Source organism: Dromiciops gliroides, chromosome 4 (assembly GCF_019393635.1).
Source record: "Dromiciops gliroides isolate mDroGli1 chromosome 4, mDroGli1.pri, whole genome shotgun sequence".
Taxonomy (NCBI): domain Eukaryota; kingdom Metazoa; phylum Chordata; class Mammalia; order Microbiotheria; family Microbiotheriidae; genus Dromiciops; species Dromiciops gliroides.
This window is the reverse complement of record NC_057864.1, coordinates 326,469,156-326,495,123: the sequence shown is the minus strand read 5'-3', so window position 1 is coordinate 326,495,123 and position 25,968 is coordinate 326,469,156. Positions and strand designations below refer to the sequence as shown.

General features: G+C 42.4%; 1 protein-coding gene across 1 annotated transcript; it reads right to left on the bottom strand.

Annotated features, from left to right (window-relative positions):
- Positions 1–19,437: 19,437 nt before the first annotated feature.
- On the bottom strand, positions 19,438–23,644 carry POU3F2 (POU class 3 homeobox 2). Its single transcript, XM_043964184.1, has one exon. It carries the CDS (start codon positions 23,451–23,453, stop codon positions 22,119–22,121), a length of 1,335 nt encoding a protein of 444 aa, XP_043820119.1. The 5' UTR covers positions 23,454–23,644; the 3' UTR covers positions 19,438–22,118.
- Between the last annotated feature and the right edge of the window lie 2,324 nt (positions 23,645–25,968).

The following is a 25,968-nucleotide window of genomic DNA, read 5'->3' as shown; positions in this document are numbered from 1 at the left end:
CCCACACCTAGGCTTAATCACATAAGATTGTTGTTCATCCTTTATTCTTGAAGAGGACCAATGACTTCATGAAGGCAATGTCTTGACTTGTGTGTGAATTAGATTTAAGTGAGGCAAAGCTGCAAAGTCATCAGTCTTGCTCTCTCCTCCAGAGTCATCAGAGTCCAGTGGAAAAACAAAAGTCAAAATGACTGGTGGTGGCCAAGGATGAAGTGGGTCATCTGGGCCTTTCTAAATTAAGGTCTTTCCAATGTCTGTTTGTCTGAGGAAATGCTCATTCAATCACTAAGTGCTAGGTAAGAATTGATACAAAAGATGACCTAATTTACCATCACAAAAGTATAAGTCTGGGAGGAGAAGACCTTCAGAGTTTCTGGCCAGAACAGAAAACAATTGCTATTTGCACTCATTCTAAACCATCAAATAAAAATGAATAAGAATAAATGTAAAGTGCTACATTAGGGTTCAAAAAACCAAACTTACAAGCACAAAACATGGCAAATATGGCTAGATGTAAATAGATCTGAGGATTTTAATTGAGTGCACACTCAACATGAGTCAACAGTATGACAATGGCAGACCAAAAAGCTAATGCCATCCTAGGCAATATCCATAAAGGCATACTTGTCCAGAAGGAAAAAGGTAATCATTCTTCTACTCTGGTAAAAACCAAACTTGGAGTATGTTGTTTGGTTCAGGCGCCATATTTTAGTTAGGACATAGAAAAACAGGAGTACTAATTTAGCAGAGGGCAACCAGGGTGATGAAAGAAGTAATCTTGGACAAATCACTTAATTTCCCTTGGCCTCAGTTTCCACTGTAAAATTAGAGGAATGAATTAAGACATCCTCTGAGGTACTTTCCAATTCTAAATCCATGATTTTAAGACAGGAGACCATTCTATACAAGGGTTGGTTGAAAGAAATGGGGATTATAAGCCTGGAAAAGTCCTGGGATCGCTAATAGAAAAGTTCCAAGTACTTGAAGAGCTCTCATGTGGCAGATAGACATTCTCCTAGATCCCAGAGGACAGAACTTGAAGAAATGGGCAGAACTAAAGAAGGGAAGTTTAGCCATACCAGGGGGGAAAAGCTCCTTAACAATTAGAACTTTTCAAAAGTGGAGTGGTCTGCTTCAGTAGTGGCTTTGTCTCACTGGTTTTTAGAAGAAGCTGAAAAGTTGTCAGTGATGATGCCAAAGGGATTCTTGTCTATTTTGAAAGTGGGAAAAAATGGTAGAAGATGATTTATTGAATATTGGGATAACTAAAATGCTTTCACCACCCCCCCCTCCCCAAAACAGGGTTGTTCAATATTTCTCAGGATAAATCAAAATACAATACAATATAAATACTGTTAATATGTATTTTTCTAAGTCAATATGTGTATGGACTGCAGGGGTCCTTATGTAAGGGTTAGTAGCCCATTTCTATTTGAGTTTGGCACCACTGTTCTAGGCAACTCTCTAAGTCTATAAAAGTTACAGAGAAAGTGCCAATTTACACTGGCCAATGAAATCACAAGCCTAGTCCCTATCCCACAAAATGTCCATTTGCCCCTGAAAGTGGGTTTTTAAAAAAAAATACTGCCCTGACTTAGTACTAAAGTCTAAGTACATTCTAGATTAGTTGGCTATCGTGGAGATCCAGTAGCATTGTTTTATGGGAAAGCATGTTCAGAATTCTAAATAGCTACCCCACGAATAAGCTTTGGAAGCATAAACCTGGTTATAGGTGGGGGATTTCCTGGACACAAATAGGTTTTAAACAACTAAAGAGTAAACACTGTGATAATTTATTTGCTTTGTTTAGGATAGAGCCTCATTTGCACAACCCAGCACAATGCCAGGTACATAGTAGGTGCTTAATAAATGTTTATTGAATTGAATTGAATAACTCCCCCACACCCATAAAAAAAAGTATCTGATAAGATGTGATATTTATATTGTGTCCATAGTTTTTTTTTTATTTAGGGGATTTGTGTGTAAGGTACATTTTATAAAATAAATTTAATGATTTAATTTTATAGGTTGTAATATATCATTTATTCATAAATTTCTAGCAATACTATTGAATTCTCCTAGAGACTGTTTTAATTTCAGATTATTAGAATATTTGAAGATTAACTCTATATCATGGACTAAAACTTCCCTTTTTGGAGTAGGATAATTTTTTTCCCTATAGCTCAGAACTCCTCTAAGCATACTGCATTATGTGATCAGGGTAGTTTGAGAGATTAGGGTGGTCTTTTCAGGTAAGAATCTAGTTTGCCTACACATAATTATCATACACATAGATCTCCTTTGGAGTTACCAAAATTTGCAAAATGAACTACTAATCTCATTGCTTTTATTCAACTTTTCTTCCCAATAGCTCTTCTCTGTGTTGCCTTCCCTAACACTGAGTTTAACTAGGCAGTGATCAGCATATGAATTAAGAATAGGGGACTGAGCTGGCTTTGGGCCACCACCCAGATTAGAGAGTCTGTCCTCGGGAAGCTGGGAGCCGGGCTGAAGGAAAGGAAAATTGGGTGTGGCTGGGTTTCAGAACTGGGAGCCTGAAAACATCATCAAATCACTGAAATTACTGAGAGCTCAGTTGTCAATATTTGTAAAATGAGAAAGTTTGTTTCATTTTGCAGATGAGGAGAAACTGAGTCATGGAGAGGTTAAGTGACTTGCCTAGGGTCAGAGACCTATTAAGTGTCTAAGGAGGAATTTAGATCAACATCTTCCTGCCGGTGTGGCATTGGAAGGGGTTGGATGGGGGTGGCCTCCTGGTGATGTTGCATATGCAATCATCATTTGATTTTGACTGAATTGCTTTAGCTGAAACTATGCTTTCTTTTCTCTTCTTTGCTACAAGGGAAGTCTTATCCATTGGAGGGAGAGAAGGGCATATTAAAAAATGAATATACTATAAAATAAAAGGCATCAATAAAAAATCTCACTGTGAAAAAAAAAGAAAAAAGAAATGAGAAGGTTGGATTACATGTCCCCTGTCCCCCTCCTCCCAGTTCTAAATATACAAGCCTGGATTTGTAGCATTTAAGCTGCCAATTTGATTCATTTAAATCTACAAGCATTCTATGAAGTTTCTGATCTTTGCAAGGAGACAAGAGATTCAGATTGCTACCCACCAAACAAACAAAACAAAACAAAAACAAAAACAAAAAACCACCCAAAACAAAACAAACTAGCAACCCACAAAAAATTACAAAGTAGATTTGAATTAACTTGATTCAGAATCTTCTGTGTGTATTAATGTATGACCCTGTAGGTACCCAAAGACCACCCACACACTGAGTGTATTCTAAATCTAGGTTTACTCACCTGACATGATTTGGAGGGCTGTTTTATTATTATTTCATGTATTCTACCTCCATTCTGTTGATCTGTTCGCAGCTGCTACTTTATTTTTCATGCATATACTTTTCCTGGGTCAAACTTGTTTGCTTTATTTGTAGTTTGAGATGAGACTTTTTTGTTGTTTAAAAAGAACCAATGGAAGGAAATAAGAATTTATTGTCTCCTACATGCTAGCCAGTCTGCTTGCAAAGTGCTTTACAAATGCTAGCTCATTTTATCCCACTTTAGTATTGGCTTCTTCTAAATTCTGTTAACTTTCAATGCCCATACTATTGACACTTAATATCAATGTTATCTGATATACCGCTGTATTTCTTTATTTTTGTCTATTCTGTATTAGTAACAATTGTTTTCACTTTTAAAAGTATCTTTATGAACTAAAATTCAAGGAAAGTTATTTTTCACCCTCAGTGCTTTACATTTTGGTAGGATTGATTTCATTGTTTGCCCTAATGATCCTGCATATTGGCTGAATGTGAAATAAAATATAAATAATATTCCCATAGAAATATCTAATCGAATATACCCATTAAATTCATCACAAATGAAATTGAACCAACTGAAAAATAATGAAATGTGGGGGGCATAGTTGGTTTGGACACATTTTTTACTATTCATTTCAGTAACTTTAGTCAGGTACTGAAGTTCCTAGAAAGATAAATAGTCCCATTTTCCTTATAACAGTTTATGAAACAGAAGAGTAGAATTAAAGTGCAGCATTAAGAGGCGCCTCTACAAGAAAAAAATTATTTTGTAAGTTCCTTCAAGGACAAAAGATAATGATGTTTTTATAGTTTGCATCTGGACTAACTGTATTAGCATCATTAGTGGTAATGTATTCCAGAAGACATTTAAGATAATTATGCAGATAATATTTTTGGTTAAAGAATGTTGTAGAATTTCAAATAACTGCATTTTTAGAGGAAATCTTTTTTTTCTATTTAGAGAAAGGCCTTAGACCTGTTTATTTCATAGAGAAAATAGGATTATGACATCTCTATTTCTCACTTGTTGAAAGTGTGTATATGTACATATATGTGTGTATGTATATATTCACATATACAAATGCTAGTATATATGCATTTGTATATATATGTGTGTGTGTGTATACACATATAAATACAATAAATTTAATTGACTTTTACACTGGTAAATTTCTGTTTCTAAGTGCTGTGTTAAGATAGTAAAGCCTACACAAATTTACAATGGGCCTTCACTTCTAAGTTCTTTAATTAGAATAGATGTGCCTAAAATACAAGCAGAGATATATTCAAACACACACGAACCTATTTTGGAAGAAAGCATTTTTAAGCATTAAAAAATGTTTGAAGTATGTTGTACCACCCCAAAATAAATATTGAGGTTGAGGTATAATATCATATATGTTAAAACTCACGAATTCGAACATAATGCAGAACTTGTCACCCTTTTTTCAGTGGTTTTAGTCCGTTATATTTGGCTTAGTTTTGAACTTCTGTACCCATTATCCTGTCACTCTTCTTTCTATTGTAATTGGGAACTAGGGCGAATCATACCACTTCATCTTCAGATTCCCTTATGCAAAGGGTAGAACATTTTTTCCTGCTAGTTTCTTGCAGCTCATAAAATGGATCAAAATGAATAAATCAAAATGGCAACTGCTAAAAGACCTAGTCTATCATAAATATGCACATATGCCAGTCTATTTTCTAAGGCCTAAATACAAAACTAGGCTGCAAATTTGTTGGTCTATAGAGGCTCTGAAAAAGCAGTGGGTGAACATTACAATTACTACCCATTCTACTTCAACTTGGCTGTGTAGGTTTGCTGAATTCTTTGGAGATCATTTATGGTTTGGTGGACTTTATATCCTTTGAGCTGAAATATTGATTAAGTAGCATTCTCCAGGCTGTGAAAAGTGCAGACCTCTTGATCAGATCTGCCTGTCTATCTACATTCAAGATGACAGATTCTTTCCTAAAAAGGAGCATAGTTTGGCCCAAAGTGTGAGGATTTACTATTGTGAGAAGGTCTTCATATTGTGTCATCTGACAAGCATAACATTTGATTAATGATATCTGTGATTCCTTTCAGGGATAAACATTCTCTAGTTTCCAAAGTTGTCTGATGTCTGACTATATGGATAAAATAGAGCTCCCATATTTAGGCAGATATATACTACCTCATCATACTGCTCCTTTTCTCTTTCCCCAAATCAAGGAAGAGTGCCTATGAATAAAAGAAAACAGTATCTAGATTCTTCCAAAGCTTAGCATCCCTTCTTCAATATTTTACTGCTTCTTGTGTTTGCCTAGACCCCCTCTATTTTATTTCAAGTACTTGCTCTATGATCATGTAGATATTTCTATAAAAAATGCAATTTTGATGTGCAAAATACATGTTGGAACAGATGCAGAAAAGTAGATTTTAGATGGATGCGGGGGAGGGCGTTAATGTCTAGTCCAAAAAAAAAAAATTAGTCCTTTAACAATGACTGAATCTTAGTCATCTTTCAAAGAGTCTTTTCATCAGACAAGTGTATAGGAAAGGTCTCAGAAGTGATGTTTTCCTTGATGCCAACAGATATTATGTGTTTTTAGGGAAATAACTTTTTTATGTTGAAAATATTTCAGGGCAACACTTGGGAAGAATCCTAGAAAATAGAAGCATTGTGTATCTAGTTGATTTAAAAAACAGAAATGGAAAAACATCAGCCTTCTGTATATTGTAAGGTTCGTATAAAATCAACCTCTTCAGGCATCTGTGGACAGGGAAAATGTCTAGGATAATGATCCAAGTGAGGGCAAATTATATGAGTTTTGTGAAGATCAAATTCTCTATAGAAGCATGTCAATACTATCAGGTTTCTAATTCTTTGCTTTCATTTTTTAAAAAGCAAAATTTCATCCTTTTTCTTTAAACACAGGCTATCTTAATTACCTAATATTGTATTCTAGTGCATGCTAAAGCACCTATTCCATTGACCCACTGTTTCAATACTTTAATTTCCTTCAGCATACCCAACCGTAAGTCAGTTTCTATAGCACTCTCACCTCTTCAATATTAGGAAATCTTGAAGAGAGTTTTTGTGTATTAAATGATAAGTGGTTTCAATTTTCAACATAAATAGATGGATTTCCCTTAAAAAAAAATTCACCCTTCGTATTTAAGCTGCCTTGATAAGTTTCAAAAAGAGCTTAAATATTTAAAATTTCTCAGAGATATGCTCTTTTTGCTCTCACTTCCCCAAAGGGAGTAAAGGGCAGATGGATAGGGACTGCAAAGGAAAATTAAAAAGCAAAAGAAGGGATTTGGACAAAATACTGCCTACCTTATCAGAAATCTTATGGAAATGTGGTCTTATCCAATAGTTTTGTTTTGGTCTTATCCACATTTTTGATGCTCATCATATACTCTCTAATTTTATGCTTCAGGGACACCACATTCCTTTGGTTCTGCTTAAGGTCAAGCCCTACCAATAGGCAGAGAAGACAGTTACCCAAGAATCTGAAATTCCTTGTGGAATTTCTATAAAGCCTCTCTTTCTGTGCTTCTACATCCCTGAAGTTCCTAGCATTTATCTCTAGAAATTCAGGGTGTTTCCCAAAGTCTTAGTGCAGTTTTCAGCTGCTGAAGTGCTGTTTAAGTGGCTGAAAACTGCACTAAGACTTTGGAAACATCATGTACATTACCTGGTGAAGATAAATTAAAGTATTATAAAGGCCTATTGACAACAGTACAAGTAAGACTAACAGATTACTTGGGCCTAAGAAGACCTCAAGATGATTGTACTTATGTTTGGGTAGATGGAAAGAGAGAGAAAAGTCTGTAGGGAAAGGCCATTCCTTAGGAAGGGGAAGGTCTAGTGGGTCATAGTAACAGGATATCATCGGAGGGGGGACAGGAAGCATGAAAATGTCTGGGGGGTTAGGTGATGCAGAAAGGGAAGCAGAAGATATTCCATTAACCTATATAATTTTCCATAGCTGGTTTTTATAACTCAAAGGTGCAGTTCAGTGATTTGCCTCATTGTCTTCACCTCTTATAACTCAGTTCACAGAAAGCTCAGTCCGAAGCTCTCTCATCTCCTTTTAGTTTCATTCCCCACCCCCATTCCTGGAAAAGGTGGTGTGATTTGTTTGTTCATTTGCCTTCCCCTCCACCCCCCACCCCACAACTATTAAACATGCCTTATCTGCTGCCCAACTATAAGGACCTAACACTAAACATATCTAAAACTGAACTTGTTATAAAAGATCACTCTCTGACTTTCCAGTCAGAAGAACTGAGTTTAAATCCTTCCTCCATCACTATATTGAGAACTTTTGCAGTTACCTAACCTCTCTAGGCTTTAGTTCCCCATCTGTAAAATGAAAGGGTTAGACTAGAGGACCTCTAGGGTCCCTTCGAGTCTAAACCTCTTTTCTTATGACCACACAATTTCTGCCCCTTTCCAATTTCTACCCTTGTCCAAATGTAACCTTAGTTAGTCTTGTACGTTTCATCTCTTAGGGTTCCTATATCTATCTGGTCCCTGAAGCCTGTCGATTCTTTTTCCTTAATGCATCTCAGATCTTTGTGAATGCTAGCACTGTCCTGTTCTTGACAACTTGAGCCAGGATTACTCCAACCACCCCCTAACCACATTACCTATTTCTAATCTCACACTTCTCTTTATCCTGTCCCCCTAATTGATACACAGTAAATATCATCTTTCTCAAGCATTGTTTTGATCTGACGCTTCACTGTGGTTCACGGTTGCCTTACACTCTTTAAAAGGTCCTTAAAGGTCCCCCACCAATTAATTCTACATTCATCCTTCTTCCCATACATTCTCTATTCCTTTGCTCTGTTATTCATCATCATAACTCTACTCCACCCATAAAAACTTGCTTGTGAATTTGTGAATTGCTTGTGAAGGCTCTTTCCTGCCTTCTGCTGTACCATTACCTTCAAACCCACATTGCCCTCTTCACTTTTCTCAGAACTTCAGGGCTACTTTCTTTTCAAATGCAGCACAATCATCTTCATGAAGCATTCCCATGAAATGTTCCTGGGTTTGGTTACCTCCATCCACTTCAAATAATTCTGATTATGTTTGTAGGCTTTTATTCCAGGGGGAAATAGCTACATACTCCTATGCTAATAACTTAGACTCCTTCATGGCATGGGGCCAGGAATGACAAGCAGACCCTGTTAAAGTGCAGGCAGAGGTGGACACTAACTATATTGTTGACTGGGTTGATTGTTGACCTTTCTTACAAAAAAGTGAAAACTTCTCTTGTGCAGCAGGAAGCAACCTGGAGTCATAAGACTAGGACCCTCAAGAGGCTAGTTCTGGTATATTTAGAGTTCTAAACTAATGAGTGGCTTGCCCCAATTTCCCTGGACAAATGGTGAGTCTCTTTGGGGGTTGAGTTTCTTTAGGGGACATTTAGGGTTTGCTGTGTACTTTCTCAATAATCTCTTTGCAGGGATGATGTCACTTATTGATCAACCCCCTTTAATGGCTTGGTGGTGTTGATGAATGGGAATTGTTACTTATGCCTTAGAAACAATGCCCATCCCTAACCTCCTTTCTCAAGCCAGAACCATCGTCTCTAAAATAGAAACCTAGCAAGTGCCAACTGGATGACGGTTTGAAAGGTCCTGCGTCTTTGTTGCCTGCATCTTTTAAGGGTCTTCTGCTCTATCTTGCCAACCTAATCATGGCTACTAAGTGAACACCCAGCTTCTAAAAACCCAGCACCCGGGGACTCACTTGTAGGAATTAAATTGACCTGACTTTTTTTAAAAAACTGGCAACAAAAATTTGCTTTCCAGCGTCTGGAGGAATATAATCAGGGACATAACTGCACATTAATATGAGGAAGTTATTTCTTTGCTCTGACTCCTTTTTTTAGGTCCCAGTCTGTGTTGCTGTTGCAGAGCAGCTTGGGGACCAGACAGGAAAGTAGAGCGGTTGGAGCCCCCGGGGATCAGTGCCTCCCTTGGGGAGTAGGGGAGGAGGTAAGGGATGACGTCTGAAACCAGGTGAGAAAGGGAGGCCTGAAGGCTGAGAAGAGGGCACTGGAAAGGATCGGAATAGGCTAACCAAGAGAGTTTTCATCTTCTTTAATTCTTCCAATCCCAACCCCAGCCCCTACCCAATCTGAGTTTACTTCCAACAAAAACCACACCCATAAAAGTTTCTACTTTGCAGATATTAAAGCTCTAAGTTGATTTTTAAGAAAAGAGTACAAAGAAAAGTTATGAGACCAAGCCCTAGGCTTGGGACAAAGGCACGGAGAGCTGGGAGGTCAGGGAGGAGGAGGAGGAGGAGAAGAGGGAGAAAGAGGAAGTAGGTTACAAAGAAAAATCCTCCTGATCTTGGGTTGCCGGGGTCCTGGGCGACTCCTAGCGCCCCCTCTCTGTCATTCTTACAGATCCCCACTTCTTACTGGCTTGAATTTCCAGGCTGCACACAAAATACGCCAGTTGGACTGCATCCTGTCTCGCCTCACTTGAAAATTTTAATAATATTCGAATAAATAATATTCGACTGCTTTGGCAGCCCAGCCAGAGATGGGGGGGGGGGGTTGGAGGGGGTGGAGGGGTGGGGGTGGGGAAGGGGAGACTTAAAAGCTGGGTCCTCCTAGCCCCCAGGGGAAAAAGGGGTACATTTTGTTGTAATAGAATTTCTATTCTAACAACCATGGGGGGAAGGGGGAAACTCGACTTTCTCTGTATTGCCTGGTGAGCCCCCGATGAGTGAAGTTTCAGGCGGTCATTAAAGAACCGATAGACAAAGTATATGCCGGAAGACCTAGGCTGCTTTCCATCTCCACTGGTTAAAACTGGGAAAATCTGGGGCCATTCTTTCCTCCCAAGGCTTCCACTCTGGATTCTCTACGACAGACTGCAGCTAACACTCTAGCAGCGGAGTTCTGACTTTTCTTCACCGAGGGGCACTTCGGTTTGGGTTGGTATTTCTAATTGGATTGAACGTATGGTAGCCTCGTGGCCACTCCATAACGTTGACAGTGACAATGAACTCAAAAGACCTGAGGGAGTGTTAACGGGGCAGAAAATGAAGGGAGTCACTTTATCCGAATCAAAAGCAACAGGCAGGGTGGAAATGGAGGGCCGACTACAGCCCGAGACACGGCCTAGGGTTCGGGAACTAAGAAGAGTCCTTCAAAAGCAGAAAAGTCTGTTCAGTAGTGAATGAAAAAAATCTTAGAAAGCAGTAATTGGGCCGCCCTGGGAGGAAGGTGGTGTCGTTTGCAGTTCTCTTTCCCCGTAGACAGTTTGCTTGAGGGCCCAAATAGGTCACTGATTGGACCTAACCTTGAGGAGGCCTCAGCCACGTGGTTGGGGGGCGGGGGGAGAGGGAGTTTTTTTCTTTCTTGAGTTTTGTCTACTTGGACGTTAGACAGGGTAGGGGGGGTTTACTGGTTACCCCAAGTAATGCTGAGTACAGGAAGAAGGCAGGGCTGCGTATGCTGAATGCTGGGAGGGTCTGGATCCCCTTGCCCAAGGAAATAAACCTGAGTTTACCTGGAATCCGTGACCCCGACAGAAACCTGCTGTGAGAGCTGGTAGCCTAACAAACTTGATGTCACAGAAGGGGGGCCTTGCCCAGATGCGGACGACAGTTCCCACCCCAATGAAAATGGGGTGCCTTGAATCCACTGAACACCTAGGCTGCAGAATTTGATGAGAGGAGGAATTATTCACAGTCGCATCGATGGCTTTAAAAGTGGTTTTCTTGAAGAGTTAAGGCTTGAGAGACGGAAAACTGAGGAAAGGCAACAAGATGACCGAAGCTGGTTTAGGGGCGGGGTGAGAAGAGAGAGTATACTACCGTTGTTTAGGGAATTCCCTCGTACACGCGCAGTAGTCTTCCTGGGCTGGAACTTTTCAATCCCTCATTCCAACAACACACTGGGAAGACTTAAGAAATTCAAGCAAGAAATTAATTTACAGAGTCCCACTTTATCAGTATCTAACAGGGAGGGAGCGGACGGCAAAGAGGGAGATTGTAAAGAGAGGCTAAAGGAGCGGGGAAAGGGGGAGGGGGATGGTGGTGGTGGTCCTGGGTGTTTAAAAAAAAGGGTATTTGAGTCTCTTGCTGAGCTGGTGGGGAGCTACACGTAGTTCTGAACGGAGGCCACTGTGGGGCGCCAAAGCTCTACTAGGCCAGGGCTGGTGTGCGAAGCGGGTTCGGGGAACGGAATCCGGGAGAACAGATGCACTTGGGAGGGAGGGGAGGGGGAGTGAAGAGGGACAAGAGAGGTAAGCGAGTGTGTGTTGGGGGTGGTAGTGGGGAGGGCTTTTATTCTCCAGTTAAATTCGCCAGGGAGACTTTGTTACATAACATATCTGTGCGTGGGGTAAGGAGACTTTGTTAGAGGAGAAGGAAGGGAAAAATGTTCCCAGGACACACATATACACACAAAAATTCAACCAAGGTCCCACCGCTGACCCTGGAGCAGAGAGCCTGAACTTCTTGCTACAGAAGTCCTGGGGCATTTTCTACTCTTTCCTTGCCCAACTGGTAACAAAAATCTGTCTTAAACGGGGAAAGACAGATTAGTGCTGATCCCTAATCAGGTCCTAGAGATACCTAGGCGCCCTCTCTTCCCTATATATAAAGGTCAAGCCCTCTGGGGCTTTCCATTTACACACTGCCCACTCCGTGCCCAGTTTCCTTCTCCCCCTACACGGAAGGACCAGTCCCTGCTGAAACTAAGATTTCTTTTCCCCCTTCGAGGCCCCCGCGGGCTTAGTTCGACCTCATCTACAACCCCTGAGGACTCCTCAATCCTTTCCTTGCAAAGGGCGGGAGCTTGGCTCAATGCAACTTCCCTGAGTCTTGGGAGCGCCCTGGATGCTCAACCGTCAGCTGCCAAGGAGAGCTGATTTCATTCGAGCCTCCCCTCTTTAGATACTGGAGAGTAGGAGGCGGAGAGCGCTCTGCAGGGCGCTGCGCGGCGGGGCAGAGTGGGGAAGGGGTTAAGGATAAGAGGAATGGGGGGAGGAGGCTGGAAGTAGGGAAGTGTGGACAAGACTTCCACGACAGCGGAGTCACTAGTGAAATAGTCTTAGAGACTTTTCGCAGATGCACCTGGCGGGCTTGTTGTTGTTTTATTATTATTATATTCAGACCATCGGAAAAGGTTAGGAACCCAGACTTAGAAATGGGATAATCCAAGTCTAAATATTAAAAGTAAAATCAGAACCGGACGAATATTTACCCAGAGACTACATGGATATTTTGCTTTGCAAGGGGAAGAAAAGTGCTGGAAGAAAGCATTGGCTGCACGGACCTCTTCGCCGATTTTGCATTTTTTCCCCCTTGGAAAGATGCAGAGGGACAATAGGAATAAAAAGCAGCTTTCCCGATTATGTTTGTTCCATCCCCCCCCCCACCCTTTTTTTCTTTCAGTTTGTTTTAGACGGCAATAGCTCCCAGTGCTTCTCCAGTAATGGGCGGCTACGGGCCTGGGTCCAAATTGCATGCTTTGTAATATTCTCCTTTTTAAGTGTCTTGCCGACCAACACAAAAGGTGAAAAAAAGTACGCTGGATCAATAACCCAGATTGTTATTTAGATAACGAATTAATCTCCCTGTTATAATACTTTTTATAGTGAACTTTGAACCCCTTCTATGAGAAAAAGGAGTTTAGAGGGAAAAAGTCTCCAACAGGATTAAGGTTTTAATTACAATTCCCTATCGAAGTAACATGTTTGATTAGCTGATCTTATCAATTAATAGTAACATTAAAGCTTATGAAACAGATTCGCGGGAAAATATACTGGGGGGGGGTGCGTGCGTGCGAGCGTGTGTGTGTGTGTGTGTGTGTGTGTGTGTGTGTGTGTGTGTGTGTGTGTGTGTGTGTAAAGGATCTTTAAAAGTAAATGTTGCCAGAAACCTTGTGCGGCTCCAGCAAAACGAATCCGTGCTCAGGAACCTCTTCGGATCCTATTGCCAACCCACCTCACCAAGATCAAATTCTACTTAGAGGGAAAGAGAAGGGAGGGGTGCAGGAAAGGGCAGTAGATATTCTGTTGGAAGAAGCGGCAGCACCAACCCCAGAAAAACCTTGCTAGGGAGAATAAAAGAACCATGGAAGAAGAGCTTCTCCCCAGCATGGGCCGGAATCAAAGTTGCTGCCCAACCAGGGCGGTATGCCGTTCATCGCATTTTGGTCAGCCTTATATTCGCAGGGAAAATAAAGTAATTTGAGCATGCATCAACAGTTTTCCATGAAATACGAGTTAAAAGAAGTAATAGAACTAATCACTGTCTCCTCAAATCAAGTAGAAAACATTTCAATGCACTAATTAGAGTAATTAGAATAATAAGCCTCTGCCTATATGTGGTAAGACAATGTGTACAAACAACTTTATTTAATGTATACTGGTAATCAGTGATGCGTGCGTGCTTGAATGCTTAGTGCAATAAAACTAACCTCCGTCCGCCCAAACAATCAAATACAAATTAGTTTAATGATTGTGCCTGCTGCATGTCTTAGAAATCCACAGGCAGAGGCGAGTAAATAGAAGCATCCTTGTTTGTGTGTATGTCTCCCCTACTGACCAAGGAGCTGCTGCCGCCTCCATCCACTGGGCAATGAATGACTGTAGACGGGAATGAATGAATCAAGGAGTGAAGGAAAGGGGAGAATTAATGAATGAAGCAGGAAAACCAAAACAGCCTAAACTTCTAAAATAAAAGATTTAAACCAAACAAATCTGCCCTGGAGCACAGGGAAAGACTAACTTGTTGACCACATTCAAGTTGGTTTCCTGAACCACTTGACACCACCAAACGTTGAAGATCTGTTAGAAACTATACACTTGCCTGAGCTTTATCTAACAAATTCTGTGGCCTAGGAGTAAGTTAGAAACTTAGACTCTTTCTTTAGACAATACCATTCTATTCTTTGGGACACAAATCTCTCTTAATGAATTCTCCAGGTCCAGATTCTTTCCAAGCTATGTGATTTTCTTCAATCAATCAATACCGTCCGGGCAATCTATAGGTAGCAGTGAGATGTTTAGGCCAAAAGGTGGCTTCAAAGGCACCTACCATCCTTCTCTGGGTCCCAGGATATTTCTTTGCCATAGTCGTTAGCCTACACAACAAACTTAAATGTCTTTCACCTTTTGGGTAGTACCTTACTCTGGCCCTTAGAATGCCAAACAGAGTAAGATTCAGCTGATTTTTCTTCCTTCCAGAACACTGATTTTTCACCTGCTTAAAAATAAGAACTTCACAGGGAGCCAAAAGTGTTTAGTTTCCTGGGTTCCTTTTCTGTTTTTCAATTTCCCAACTTAGTCCTTTTGGACTTTTCGCAGAAGAACCTGAGAAAAGGAATATTTACAAAAAACTTGCTGTGCTTAGGAAAACTCATTCCAAAACTTGTCTAGCATCTTAGAAAGAATACTGCCTTCTTTCCAAAACTATGGTAAGTCACTTTACATTGGTGCCCCTTCTTCCAGCTCCTAAGTTCTCAAAGAGAATCATTTCCCTTTTATATCTCTATTACCTCGGTCAAGCGTTTTGCCTTTCTGACACCCTTCCTTTCTTTGACCTGTGCCGGCTTATCTCTTCTTTATTTTCAGCTGCAAAGTCCTATAGCAGGATATGATAGAGGGAATACTCCCGGATCCAAAGGGAAAAGGCTTTTTGTACAGATCTACTTCTTCTCCTCCTCACCCCATGTAAGCAAGCCCCACCTGTAACTGTTACAATGTCCAACAAGTATTAACATTTTTAAAAGCATGCCTTCGAAAAACTCCCTAGCTTTGAGATACTTTCCCAGAAGTGGGACAAATAATTCAAGGCTATCTGCCCTCTTTTCCAACCCCTCTCTCACTCCTTCCCCTAAACCCTGGTTTTGTCAGCATTGGGACTAAGACTGTAGCCCAAATCAGACTTCTCTAAACTTACTCCTAGAACAACAACAACAACAAAATGCATATTCCAAAAACAATCTACTTTGTGCTCTCTCTCTCTCTCTCTCTCCCTCTCCCTCTCTCTCTCTCTCTCTCTCTCTCTCTCTCTCTCACACACACACACACACAAACACACACACACACACACACACACACACACACACACTGCCATTCACTTTCCCCCAAGGGCTCTGAATCCAGGGTCCAGAAAAGTAAGTACCAAAGCTTTCATATTCATCTGTCCAAAACTATTGAAGCTGGCTTGAAGAATGTCCAAAAAAATATTCTGGAAAGTGAAAATACAGGAAATAACCAGCCCTTCAGTCAAGGTCTTCTAATTTTTCTCTTAGGCCTTGAGACTGCAAAGCTCTAAGCTTTCCTTTCAACGTGCATACTCTAGCTAGCTAGCTCAGTGCAAGGGTGAAATGTGCAGTGTGATGCAGATGAGTCTCATTTGCTTCTCTGTATAAGAAGATCGGATATCACTAGTGCATGCCCCCTCAACAAACTCACCAGCTTGCCCAATTCAAAGGTTTTACTACTACAGTGATGGAATATTTTGTCAAAGGAACGGAAAAAATAAGTTACTAAGAGTAAAGAATTCACTTCAGAACCATGTGCCATGGAACATAAAAGATCACATAAATTTTTTTTCTTATGGAATGAAATTTCCAACTGTGGAGGGGAAAAACCCCATAACACTTAGAAAAATCTATTTTTCTTTTAAAGAAAACCCAGTGGCTTACATTTGGTGATCTGTGATGGAAACATAAAAGCAACTTTTCTTTCTTGCGGTACTATACTCAAATAATTGATTTTTCTTACTGTATTTTAATTTTTCTTTACAAAGACCAAAACAAAACAAGAAGTGCAATGATCATTTTGTGGAAGGAAAGATCCCTAACCAAAAGGACATTGAGTTCAAGTTTAACCTACCAAAATACTTATCGCACTCCTGCGGCACATAGAGAGTTAATCATATACAATTTATAACAATCAAAGGCCCGTTCATATTGCTCAGATGGGGACCTAATACTCCTCCTTTCTTTTTAAAATCTGTGACAAGTCCGCTTTTGTGGGGCATGTATTTTGCTTCCATTTCTAGATGACAGCTATCCATTCTGAGGACTCGGAGCTGTTTACCACCAGCCACAGCCACTGTCGAGTATAGTCTTAGAATGGAATATATAAGGTTTTCTTAAACCCCAGACAAAGAGCTATAAAAGCCCCGAAATACGTGGGTGGAATAAACTTTAAGAAAGATGTGCATTTTTATAATGGTATGAAATAGCCTCTCAGACATCTCTTAAGCAAATAATACATCTTAATTTTATCAATAACCAGAATTGTAGGAACAATAAGAAAAGAAGCTGGGGCTGTTTTGATGAAATTTATCAGTTACAACAAGCGGAGTTGTTTATTCGGACACTGTGAAATTAGTATAAGATCAAGGTGATCTAACTAGTAGGGGAAAAAGTAGGGTTAAGAAATTGAGAAGGAATAAATATTCTGGCTCTTTACCAAGCACATGAATGATCTTAAAATACTCTCTGAATGAGCATTTGCTTATCCCTAGAACTAAACAAAAGCGCGACTACAACAACAAACAAAACCCAACCCCACCTAAAAAAACATTTACTAGAAATTCAGTAACCTCTCCTTCGATAAGAAGACATGAAAATAATACAGATTCTGCAAACACGAAGCAATAAATTTGACGTCTGGATAGTTAAGTTGCCGGTCCTAAGCTACTTCTGCATTGTTTGAAGGGGGAGAAGGGTGGGATTTCAGGGAGGGAAGATAGAATGCCAGGATTTCATTATCTCATGGGGCTTCTGGCTTTATTTTTTAAAATAAAGCTCCTAAGTTGAGAAAATATGGAAAACTGGATGAACATGACATCCTTATGTCCTATTGCTAAGCAGAAACTTCAAGATGCGTCTTTCTTATCTATTGCTTTCCTCTATCCTCTTTAGCTTATTGGAAGGTACACTTGCTCATAAAATATACAACCAATTTCCCTTCCCTCTCCAGCCTCCCCTACCTAAACTTTCCCAGCTCATTGTCCTTCTGTACAAATAGTCTTTCCTCTCCAACCCTTTCTAAGAATGCAAGTCAGAACAGTATTAGGAGTTTGATTAAGAAACAACAAAGACAAATCATAAAGTCCAGTCATAAGAAAATAACAACTGCTCCCGCTCAAAAGCCCTTAGCAAAGAGGCCTGCTGCCTTGCTACCCTTGCAAATTATGATACGGCTTACATATACATATGCAGTGATATATGTACTTGAATATCATTTTTCCCCCTTTCATTGTTTCTTCAGCACTTCCTTCATTTGCTGCTCTTGAAGAAAGAAGGAGCAAGACATGAACGACTTTATCATGGCCATTTCACCAGCAACAAACTCCTTCTTCCCTGCAGGCTTCGGCCTCTATTGGTAGGAGTAGGAGGGAAAGAAGGAGAAGAGAAGTGTACTTTTATTGTTGATATCTGAAATATAAATAAGGGTCATTTTATAGGAGCCGACTTTTCAGAAGTGACATTCTATAAGGACTGGGTTCCATGTGGCCTGGCCATTCATTCTACCTTCCTGGGACTCTTTCATATAAATTACCCTTTCTGCCTTTTCCTTAAAAAATATTACTCCCTTTTAAGGAAAATATAATGTATTCTTCAAAAATCTTTCCAGCCTCTATTATGAATATTTAGGAGGAAACAGGGGAAAGAAAGAGCTTATTTACTATGACTATACCAAGGTCTCTGAGAACACAAATGTGATATTTAAAACAGGAGTCCTGGCCTAAGTTGGTAGGCAGCACTGCCTGGAGTTTGGTAGAGATTCTCAAACTGGAAACAAGGTTCACACAGTAGCTGTGGCCTTTTCAGGTCTAAAAAGGCAGGTGCCCATCAAAAAGAAAAACATCAACAACAAAAAACCTTGTCCAGTTGACATGTGATGTTTTCCAGTTAGCATGCCCCTCTTGTTTGGAACAAAATGATCCCTCTCAAAGTCCACTAACACGTCCTGCAGAGGGCAGATGTTGCTTGTTTTCTGCATAAAATTCAGTGAAATATTGACCAAGGACTTAAATCTATACTGAGCTTAAACATTTTACCCATCAGCATGTCTGCAGTCACCAAACACTTCTTCTTTCTGTCACTTCTCTGCCAGACTATTGATAAGATCATTTAGCTGTATCTGTTGGGGACCTGTGTAATATTGACTAGGAGTTAGAAAAGATGATCAGATCTAATAGTCGCAGAATCTGGCATCAAAGCAGATATTGTACTTATTCAACCAAAATAACAAACAGCAGTTCTACTAAATAGCTGTTTGGACTTCTAACTAGTTTAAAAACTGATTTCTTCAAAGAACGTTTCCCCATTCATTTGGAATCTTAATGGATTATGTAATAAATAATAAAAATAATAATCTCTGTTCTGGGCATTGTGGACTCAGACCTTCCCCCAAGATCCTTCTTTCCTATGATCTTTTCTTTCTATTTTATGGCTTCTGGTTGCTTGGAGAGAATAAACACCGCCTTGTAAACCATTGCTAAATCCATCTCGTTTTGTAAAACCAACTCGAGAATACACTTGACATGACTATAAACACTTGTCGAGCACAGTGATGTTGCATAGATTTAAGGAATACCCTTGCCATTAAACATATTTGAGATGACCTTTAAAAAAAGAAAGAACCCTTTTAAATAAGCTCCACCTTTCTGAAAGAAAGCTCTCATTTTATATAAAGAGATGTGGGCAGAGTTTAAGATCCACTAAGTTACACAGATGCTTTCAAAGAAATGTGTACTCAGATGGACTGGGTAATGCTAACTTGGAAAGAGGATACATATGTATCTATCTATTTATACTGCTCAGACCCGTTTGTAAGACCATCAAATAGCGAGAAAATGAAAGCTCAAACTCTCTGACCATTTGGAAGGAATGTTAATAACAAACTGATTGGCAGGTGCTGGGTTTATATTTTGGAAAGGAAAATGAAACCACAACTTGTGCTCTACCAAAACACTATAGAAGTTATAAACATGAAATCTGGCAGTATATGCATAAAATTTATTCCAAAACTTCATGAAGTTTAAAGGAAGTGAGGTGTTTTACACATAACTCAGCATAAGGACTAGATTTTTACCCCCCCTCCCCTTAAAATTTAAGAACTATGCAACTTGGCACTAGCTTTAAAAATAAAATAAAGATTTTTCAATAATTAGAACAAACTATGAAGGTATTGTGCATTTGTTTTATGTAGATAATAAAATATTACTTTAACATAAATATATAAGGATCTCTGCGTTTTTATTTTTCCCCACAAGCACAACCAAATGTACCAAAACAAAGTATTTTTAAAGAGACTGAACCAAAAAAAAATTACATCCCATATAGATTTTGTTCACCTATTCATTTAAAGCTACAGGAAAAAAAAAACAGTTTCCAGAACCTTTTTGCTTCAAAAGAAATAAATATACATTGAGGCAGGCCACTTAAAAATGATATGAAAATATTTCCCTGGGTAGCATTTTAAAAAAAGAAAAATAGACAAAGAAACATTTAAACTATTTCTGCATTTCAAAAGACAAATATTAAACATATGTACATTGTGGTAAGGTTCAGTGGTAAATTTTGTTTTAGTAAAACCTGTTATGAGTTAGAGGATCTACAGACATATCCTCTGAACTCCATCTTCTGACCTTACCCACGAATTAATGTCTCTGAAAGTTCATTTCCTCCCTTTACCATTGAATATCTGCCCTGCTCTGAATTATTTCACTAAGGGCTAGTCCCCAACACTGAAAGAACAAGCAGCTTGATGCACCCCAAAGCAGCTCTGTGCCTTATCACTGTGACCATCGTTGGAGAAATGCAATAACGGCAAATAAACATGCCTGTTATAAATCTCTATTTATCTGGCAAAACTTTGAAACTCAAATGGTCCCGGGAGTCTGAAAATACAATTAAAAAGCATATTCTCTTAAAAATAAAAACAAACAAACAAAAACCCAACCCTGGCTACTGATTGCAGTGTGAAGCTGAACCATGATTTTATGGTAGTGAGTTTCATTTAAAAAAATATAAAGGTTAACACTGGACAACCACAAAACCTTTTTAGATTAAAAACAATCATAAAAAAGTCTTTTCTGTTTAGCGACCTTTTGCCAACTATTTTTAAAAAATGTAACTTATCACAGTTTAATGGTGTTTATTTTTCAATAGTTTCAAGTTTTCTCTGAGACTTCCCTGTAGAGTCTTTCGCTCTTGGGAAAGTTAACCATTTTCCATGAAGAGAAGGTCAAGAAAAGCACTTAAATCTATAAACAAAGGGAAGAAAAGGATGGATTGAAGATGGCAAAATTTTTTTCCCCACTTAGTTTGGCTCCCTTAGTGAAAGAGAAAAAGCTGCCCAAGTCAGACTGGCCTTTCTTGCCATAAATGATAGGAGAAGGCGAGGGATGATATACTTTGATTTGAAAAATAAAACCTGAGCTAGTCAAGATAAAATCAGTGCACAAATCGGAGAGAACACTTATGTATGCACAACTGTATTTTATGGTAATAAATGCATACATCATTACATTCCCGGATTGTTTTCTTTTAAGTGAAAACACTCACTCAGAGTTCCCAAGTTTAATTGCTGTCGTCAGCACAAATATTTCCTTGAGATGACGTTATGAAAACTGAAGGCAGAGAACTTTCTGTGGGGTGTCTGAGGGTAAATATTTCCCTAGTTCTCTTCAAAGTGCCACTCTCTTTCTGTTGGACAACTCTGGAAATGTATTTAACCTCCACATTTCCTCGGAGCTCTTTCACAATGGGCCCGCCTGCTAAAATGAAGCAATCAGTCACTCAGTATCGATTTTTCTTTTTCTCTCCCCCCCCCAAAAAAAACCCCAACACTGCCTGAAAATGAAGTTTACTTTGTAGGTGGCAATCTAGGAGGACTCGACTTTCTGTCCTAGGCTCGGGAACTTGGCTCGGATAAATCGGGGAGACGATGCACGTTTCTTGAAAGCGGAAACTGTTTATTTTGTATGAAGCCAATCATTTTGCTTTGGTAAAGGGAGAAAATAAACGTTACACCGATGTAAGGGGAGCTGAAGGTAACCAAAGTTCACATACAAGGAAGGAGAACAAGGTTCAACATACTCAGAAGAGCTGCCAAAGACTGGCCAACCCTCGTTGCTGAATAAAAAATACAAGGCAATTTCAAAGTGAACCTGGGGGTGGGGGGGTTGCATAAAGGGGGGGGGTATTTTCATGAATTGGTTCATGTAAACTTCAATTTTCTTGCAGTGCAAATTTCTACGGTTAAATACTGTTGACATCAAAGAATTTGTGTATTGTTTTGTCCTCTCTCCCGTTGGGAATCCACATTAAATAAACACCGGCAGCATGTGCGATCTAAGAGCTTCATTCCAGGATGGAAACTGCAATTGGGTTTATCATGGTTTGGCAGATATTTTTTGGTAATTAATTTAGTTTTGCCAGGTATTTATCTCGGTGCCTGTCATCTCTCCCTTTCCCCCTCTCTCCCTCTCGATCTCTCCTCTCTCTGTGTGTGATACTCACTCCACTCCATTGCCTGGGTACTCGCCTGTAAAGGTCAAAACACATCATTACACCTGCTACCGTTTAAAGGATAGTCCAGTTGCCTTTTTTTCCCCTTGGGGGGATTTTTTTTTTTAAAGAACAATCAGAAGTTAAAGAGGGAACAATGGGGCCAGGGAGTGGGTAAGGAAGGAGGGGAAGAGGGAGCGAAGGGTGTGGGGAGCAATCCCTTCGTATTTCCCCCTCCCCCCAAAAAAGAGTTCACTGAACTGGAGTCTGCACCCCGTGGTGTGGTGGCGTGTCCCTACTCCCCCCGTATACATCCTCGGCTCCCGGCAGAGTCCCTCCCGGAGGAGTCATCCTTTTTTCTTTCTGTCTCCTGTTACAAAACCAAACTCTCACCACCTCCTTCTCCAGTTGTAAGCTGTCCGCCAGGGAGGTGATCTCCTGGGCCGAGGGCTTGGGACATTTGAGGAAATGGCTTTCCAGAGCCCCCTTGACGCTCACCTCGATGGAGGTCCTCTTTTTCCGCTTGCGCCCCTGGGCTGCGATCTTGTCTATGCTGGTGGGACTGCCCGAGGACGAGTCCGCCTCCTCCAACCACTTGTTCAACAAAGGCTTCAGCTTGCACATGTTCTTGAAGCTCAGCTGCAGGGCCTCGAACCTACAGATGGTGGTCTGCGAAAACACGTTCCCGTACAAGGTGCCCAGGGCCAGTCCCACGTCCGCTTGGGTAAATCCCAGTTTGATCCGCCGCTGCTTGAACTGCTTGGCGAACTGCTCCAGGTCATCCGAGGTCGGCGTGTCCTCGTCCGAGTGTGGGTCGTGGTGGGGCCCCGGGTGACCCGGCGGGCCCTGCGGGGGCGGCGGCGGCGGCGGGGGCTGCTGGTGCGGGTGGGAGTGGGGGTGCGGATGATGTTCCCCGTGGTGCTGCTCGTCGTGGGCGTCCCGTAGGCCATGGTGGTGGAGCCCCGTGGGCTGGCCCCCAGCGCCCAACATGCCGTTCACGGTGAAGCTGGGCTGCGAGTAGAGCAAGCCCCCGTTGGACGCTCCCATGCTGGGAGGGAGGTGAGCCGCTGCAGCCGCGCTCCTCCATGCCCCGGGCCCCGGGTGATGGTTGGCGGCGTGGTGTACCAGATGCGGTGGCCGCTGCTGCTGCTGCTGCTGCTGTTGCTGTTGCTGCTGCTGCTGCTGCTGCTGGTGTTGCTGCTGCTGCTGCAGGGACCCCGGCCCGTGAAGCTCGTCTCCACGCCCCGGCTGCTGTACCACCACAGAGGGCTTGATGTCCGGCTGGCCCAGGGGGCTAGTAGACCACGGGGAGCCGTCCCCGCCGCCCCCACCGCCGCCCCCGCCCCCGCCGCCGCCTCCGCCGCCACCGCCCCCGCCGCCGCCGCCGTGGGACAGCGCGGTGATCCACTGGTGAGCGTGGCTGAGCGGGTGCCCGTTGCTCTGCAGCGCGGCGTAGTCGCCCTGCACCAGGCTCTGCGCCTCCCGGTAGCCCCCAGTGCCTTGCTGCATGCCGCCCGGCGGCTCGGCGTGCACGATGGAGGCGCTGGAGGTGAGCAGGCTGTAGTGGTTAGACGCTGCGGTCGCCATGACTCTCGGAGCCGGACTGATCGCGCCGGTTAAAGGAGCCGCGCATTTGACAGTTACTTTTTCGCCTCGGGCTCCCTCTCCCTCTCTCTTTTCTCTCCCCCCGCCTGATGCTCCAACGCCTGCTCCGACGCCTGCTCCGACGCCTGCTGGGGCTGCTACTGCTATTACTGCTGCTGCTGCTCCAGCTTCTCTCTTTCCCTCCCTCCCTCCTTTTCTCCCTCCCTCCCTCTCTCTTTCTCCTCCTCTCCCTCCCTCCCTCTCTCTCCCTCACTCTCCCTTGCTCGCTCCGCTCTCTACCCCCTCTCTCTCTCTAGCTTTCTCTCTCTCCCTCTCCCGCTCTCTTGGCAGCTCTGGCTCGCAGCGGCACGCGCCTGGGCCCCGCCCCCATCACCCCCTTCCATTGGCTCTGCACCTTTTGATTTACGTGGATACCGTTAGCAACCGCCCAGGACGGCGGAGCTGATTGGACAGCCTTCTTTGCCCCTCCCCCATTTCCCCGCCTCTCCTCCGCCTGTCTTCTCCCCCTCCCTCTCTCCTCCTTATTCTGATCCTCTCCTCCCCCCTCCCCCGCCCCCTCTACCTCCTCCTTGGTGGGCCCCGCCCCCCATCTGTTTCCAACGCGCGGAGAAGCGGGGCGGGAGGGCAAATCCAGCTCTCTAGTCAACTGCGGCCACATGGAAGAATTGGAGGATGGGGTTCACGCCTTCTTCCCAGTAGAATATGTGAGGGAGGAGGGGAGGCAGGACGAAGGCTGGGTTGTACTGAACCGGAGGGAGCCCAATACTTGTTCCTATAGGGGATACACACGCGCTTGCCGACAGCCCCCCTCTACCGACACATCTCATTCAAACACCGTTAGACTTTCAAACCCAGAACCAAGAGGAGTCTGACTTGCCTCCTGTTGCAATAAGCCCTGTGCCGTGTCAAGGGCCGAGAAGCATTCTCTCGTTACATCATTTGATGCGCAGTGAAGGTTCTAGCACCAGAGCCTGTGGACTCCTTTGCTGCGGAAAAGTATCTCTCCCCCACCTTCCCCAGCACCCCGAATACTCCCCTCCCGAGTAGACTGTGCCTTTTCAAGGTTAACATATAGTTTTCTTCCCGAGCTTTTCACTCACTCCCACCTGCTCCTGGGAACTGCCAGCCTTCGAGAGAGAGAGAGAGAGAGAGAGAGAGAGAGAGAGAGAGAGAGAGAGAGAGAGAGAGAGAGAGAGAGAGAGAGAGAGAGAGAGAGAGAGTCCTGGTTGGCTAAACAGAGGGCTGTGGTGCATTCCCGACGGTGTTGCTGCCTTGGCTTAGATTTTGCCACACAGTGTTCTGGTGTTAGTATCACTTAGACTGCCCCACGCTGTCAGATTCATATATAGGCACGAAACTCGGTGCCGTGCACGCACAACCTCAGGTTTGAAAACATAAGTTACTGGGTGGGAAAAACTTCCTCTTTAGAGGTGGTGGAACAGCAAGAATGGGTCGGCAAAAGCAGAGTGTACCATTCTTCGTCCTCTTCTAAAGGTAATGTGTATCGCTCGGGGGAACCCGCTTGTTCTGGACATTTCTACACATTCTTAACATTAACCAATCATTTCCGTCTCCGGAGCTTTTCTTTATAACTTCGTTGGATACTTTAAGTACAGAACTGAAGAGGAAAATGTATGTTTGGGGAAAGGAGTAGATAGGAAGGAATCTGTCTAAAAACATTTGTTGGGGTTCATAGTTTAACAATGGGGTCAATATCTGGCCAAGCCCACCTCCATCTCCAGCCAATTCAAAGAGCAAACAGCAAACCATTGTACTGCCTTAACCACTGTTGCTACTGCTGTGGAGGGAGGTGGGAGACGAACGAGGGCATCTTACAGTCAATTTCCAGACTAACTCAGTAGCAGGTGCCAGCCTAGTCCAACAATGCACAGTGGGCAGGGATTTTTGCCGATTCTGAAGGTTATCTGGTTCCACAGATTTCATGTTGCTACAATCACCCATTCTGGAGAGACTCAGGAGTATTCGTAATTCACCAGGATGACTAGAGACTTAAGAGCCAGGACATAGTTCTCCGGACAACTTCGGGGGTGGAGGAGGATAACGGGGGAGGTGGGGGGGAGGAAGGAGGAATAAGGCAGATATATATAAAAGTTGCGGACTAAAGGGAGAGAGAAAGATCTAGGGGGAAAGTGATCTTAGTCCCTTGCGCATAAGTGGTGAAGGCACCGGAAGTGGCTCTTGTCCCTGAGTTAGGAGCCCAATAAACTGCTCGAGGGGAGTGGTTCTCTGTCTCGAAGCATCTTACTGGAAGTAGCCCAGTGGAGTGGACTGGAGAATTTATCATTACTAACGAGAGGCAGCGTTCTTCTGGGAATGGTTGAGTTTATAAATTACTACGTTTAACCACTCCGGCAAGGCGGTCTGGATGAAAATTTTCCACGTGTTCAATGTTTTTGAGTGTGTGTACGTGTGTTTGTGTATGAAATGGGTTGGGGGAGGGGCCAGCTCCAAGGCATACCATATACACGCGAGCGGG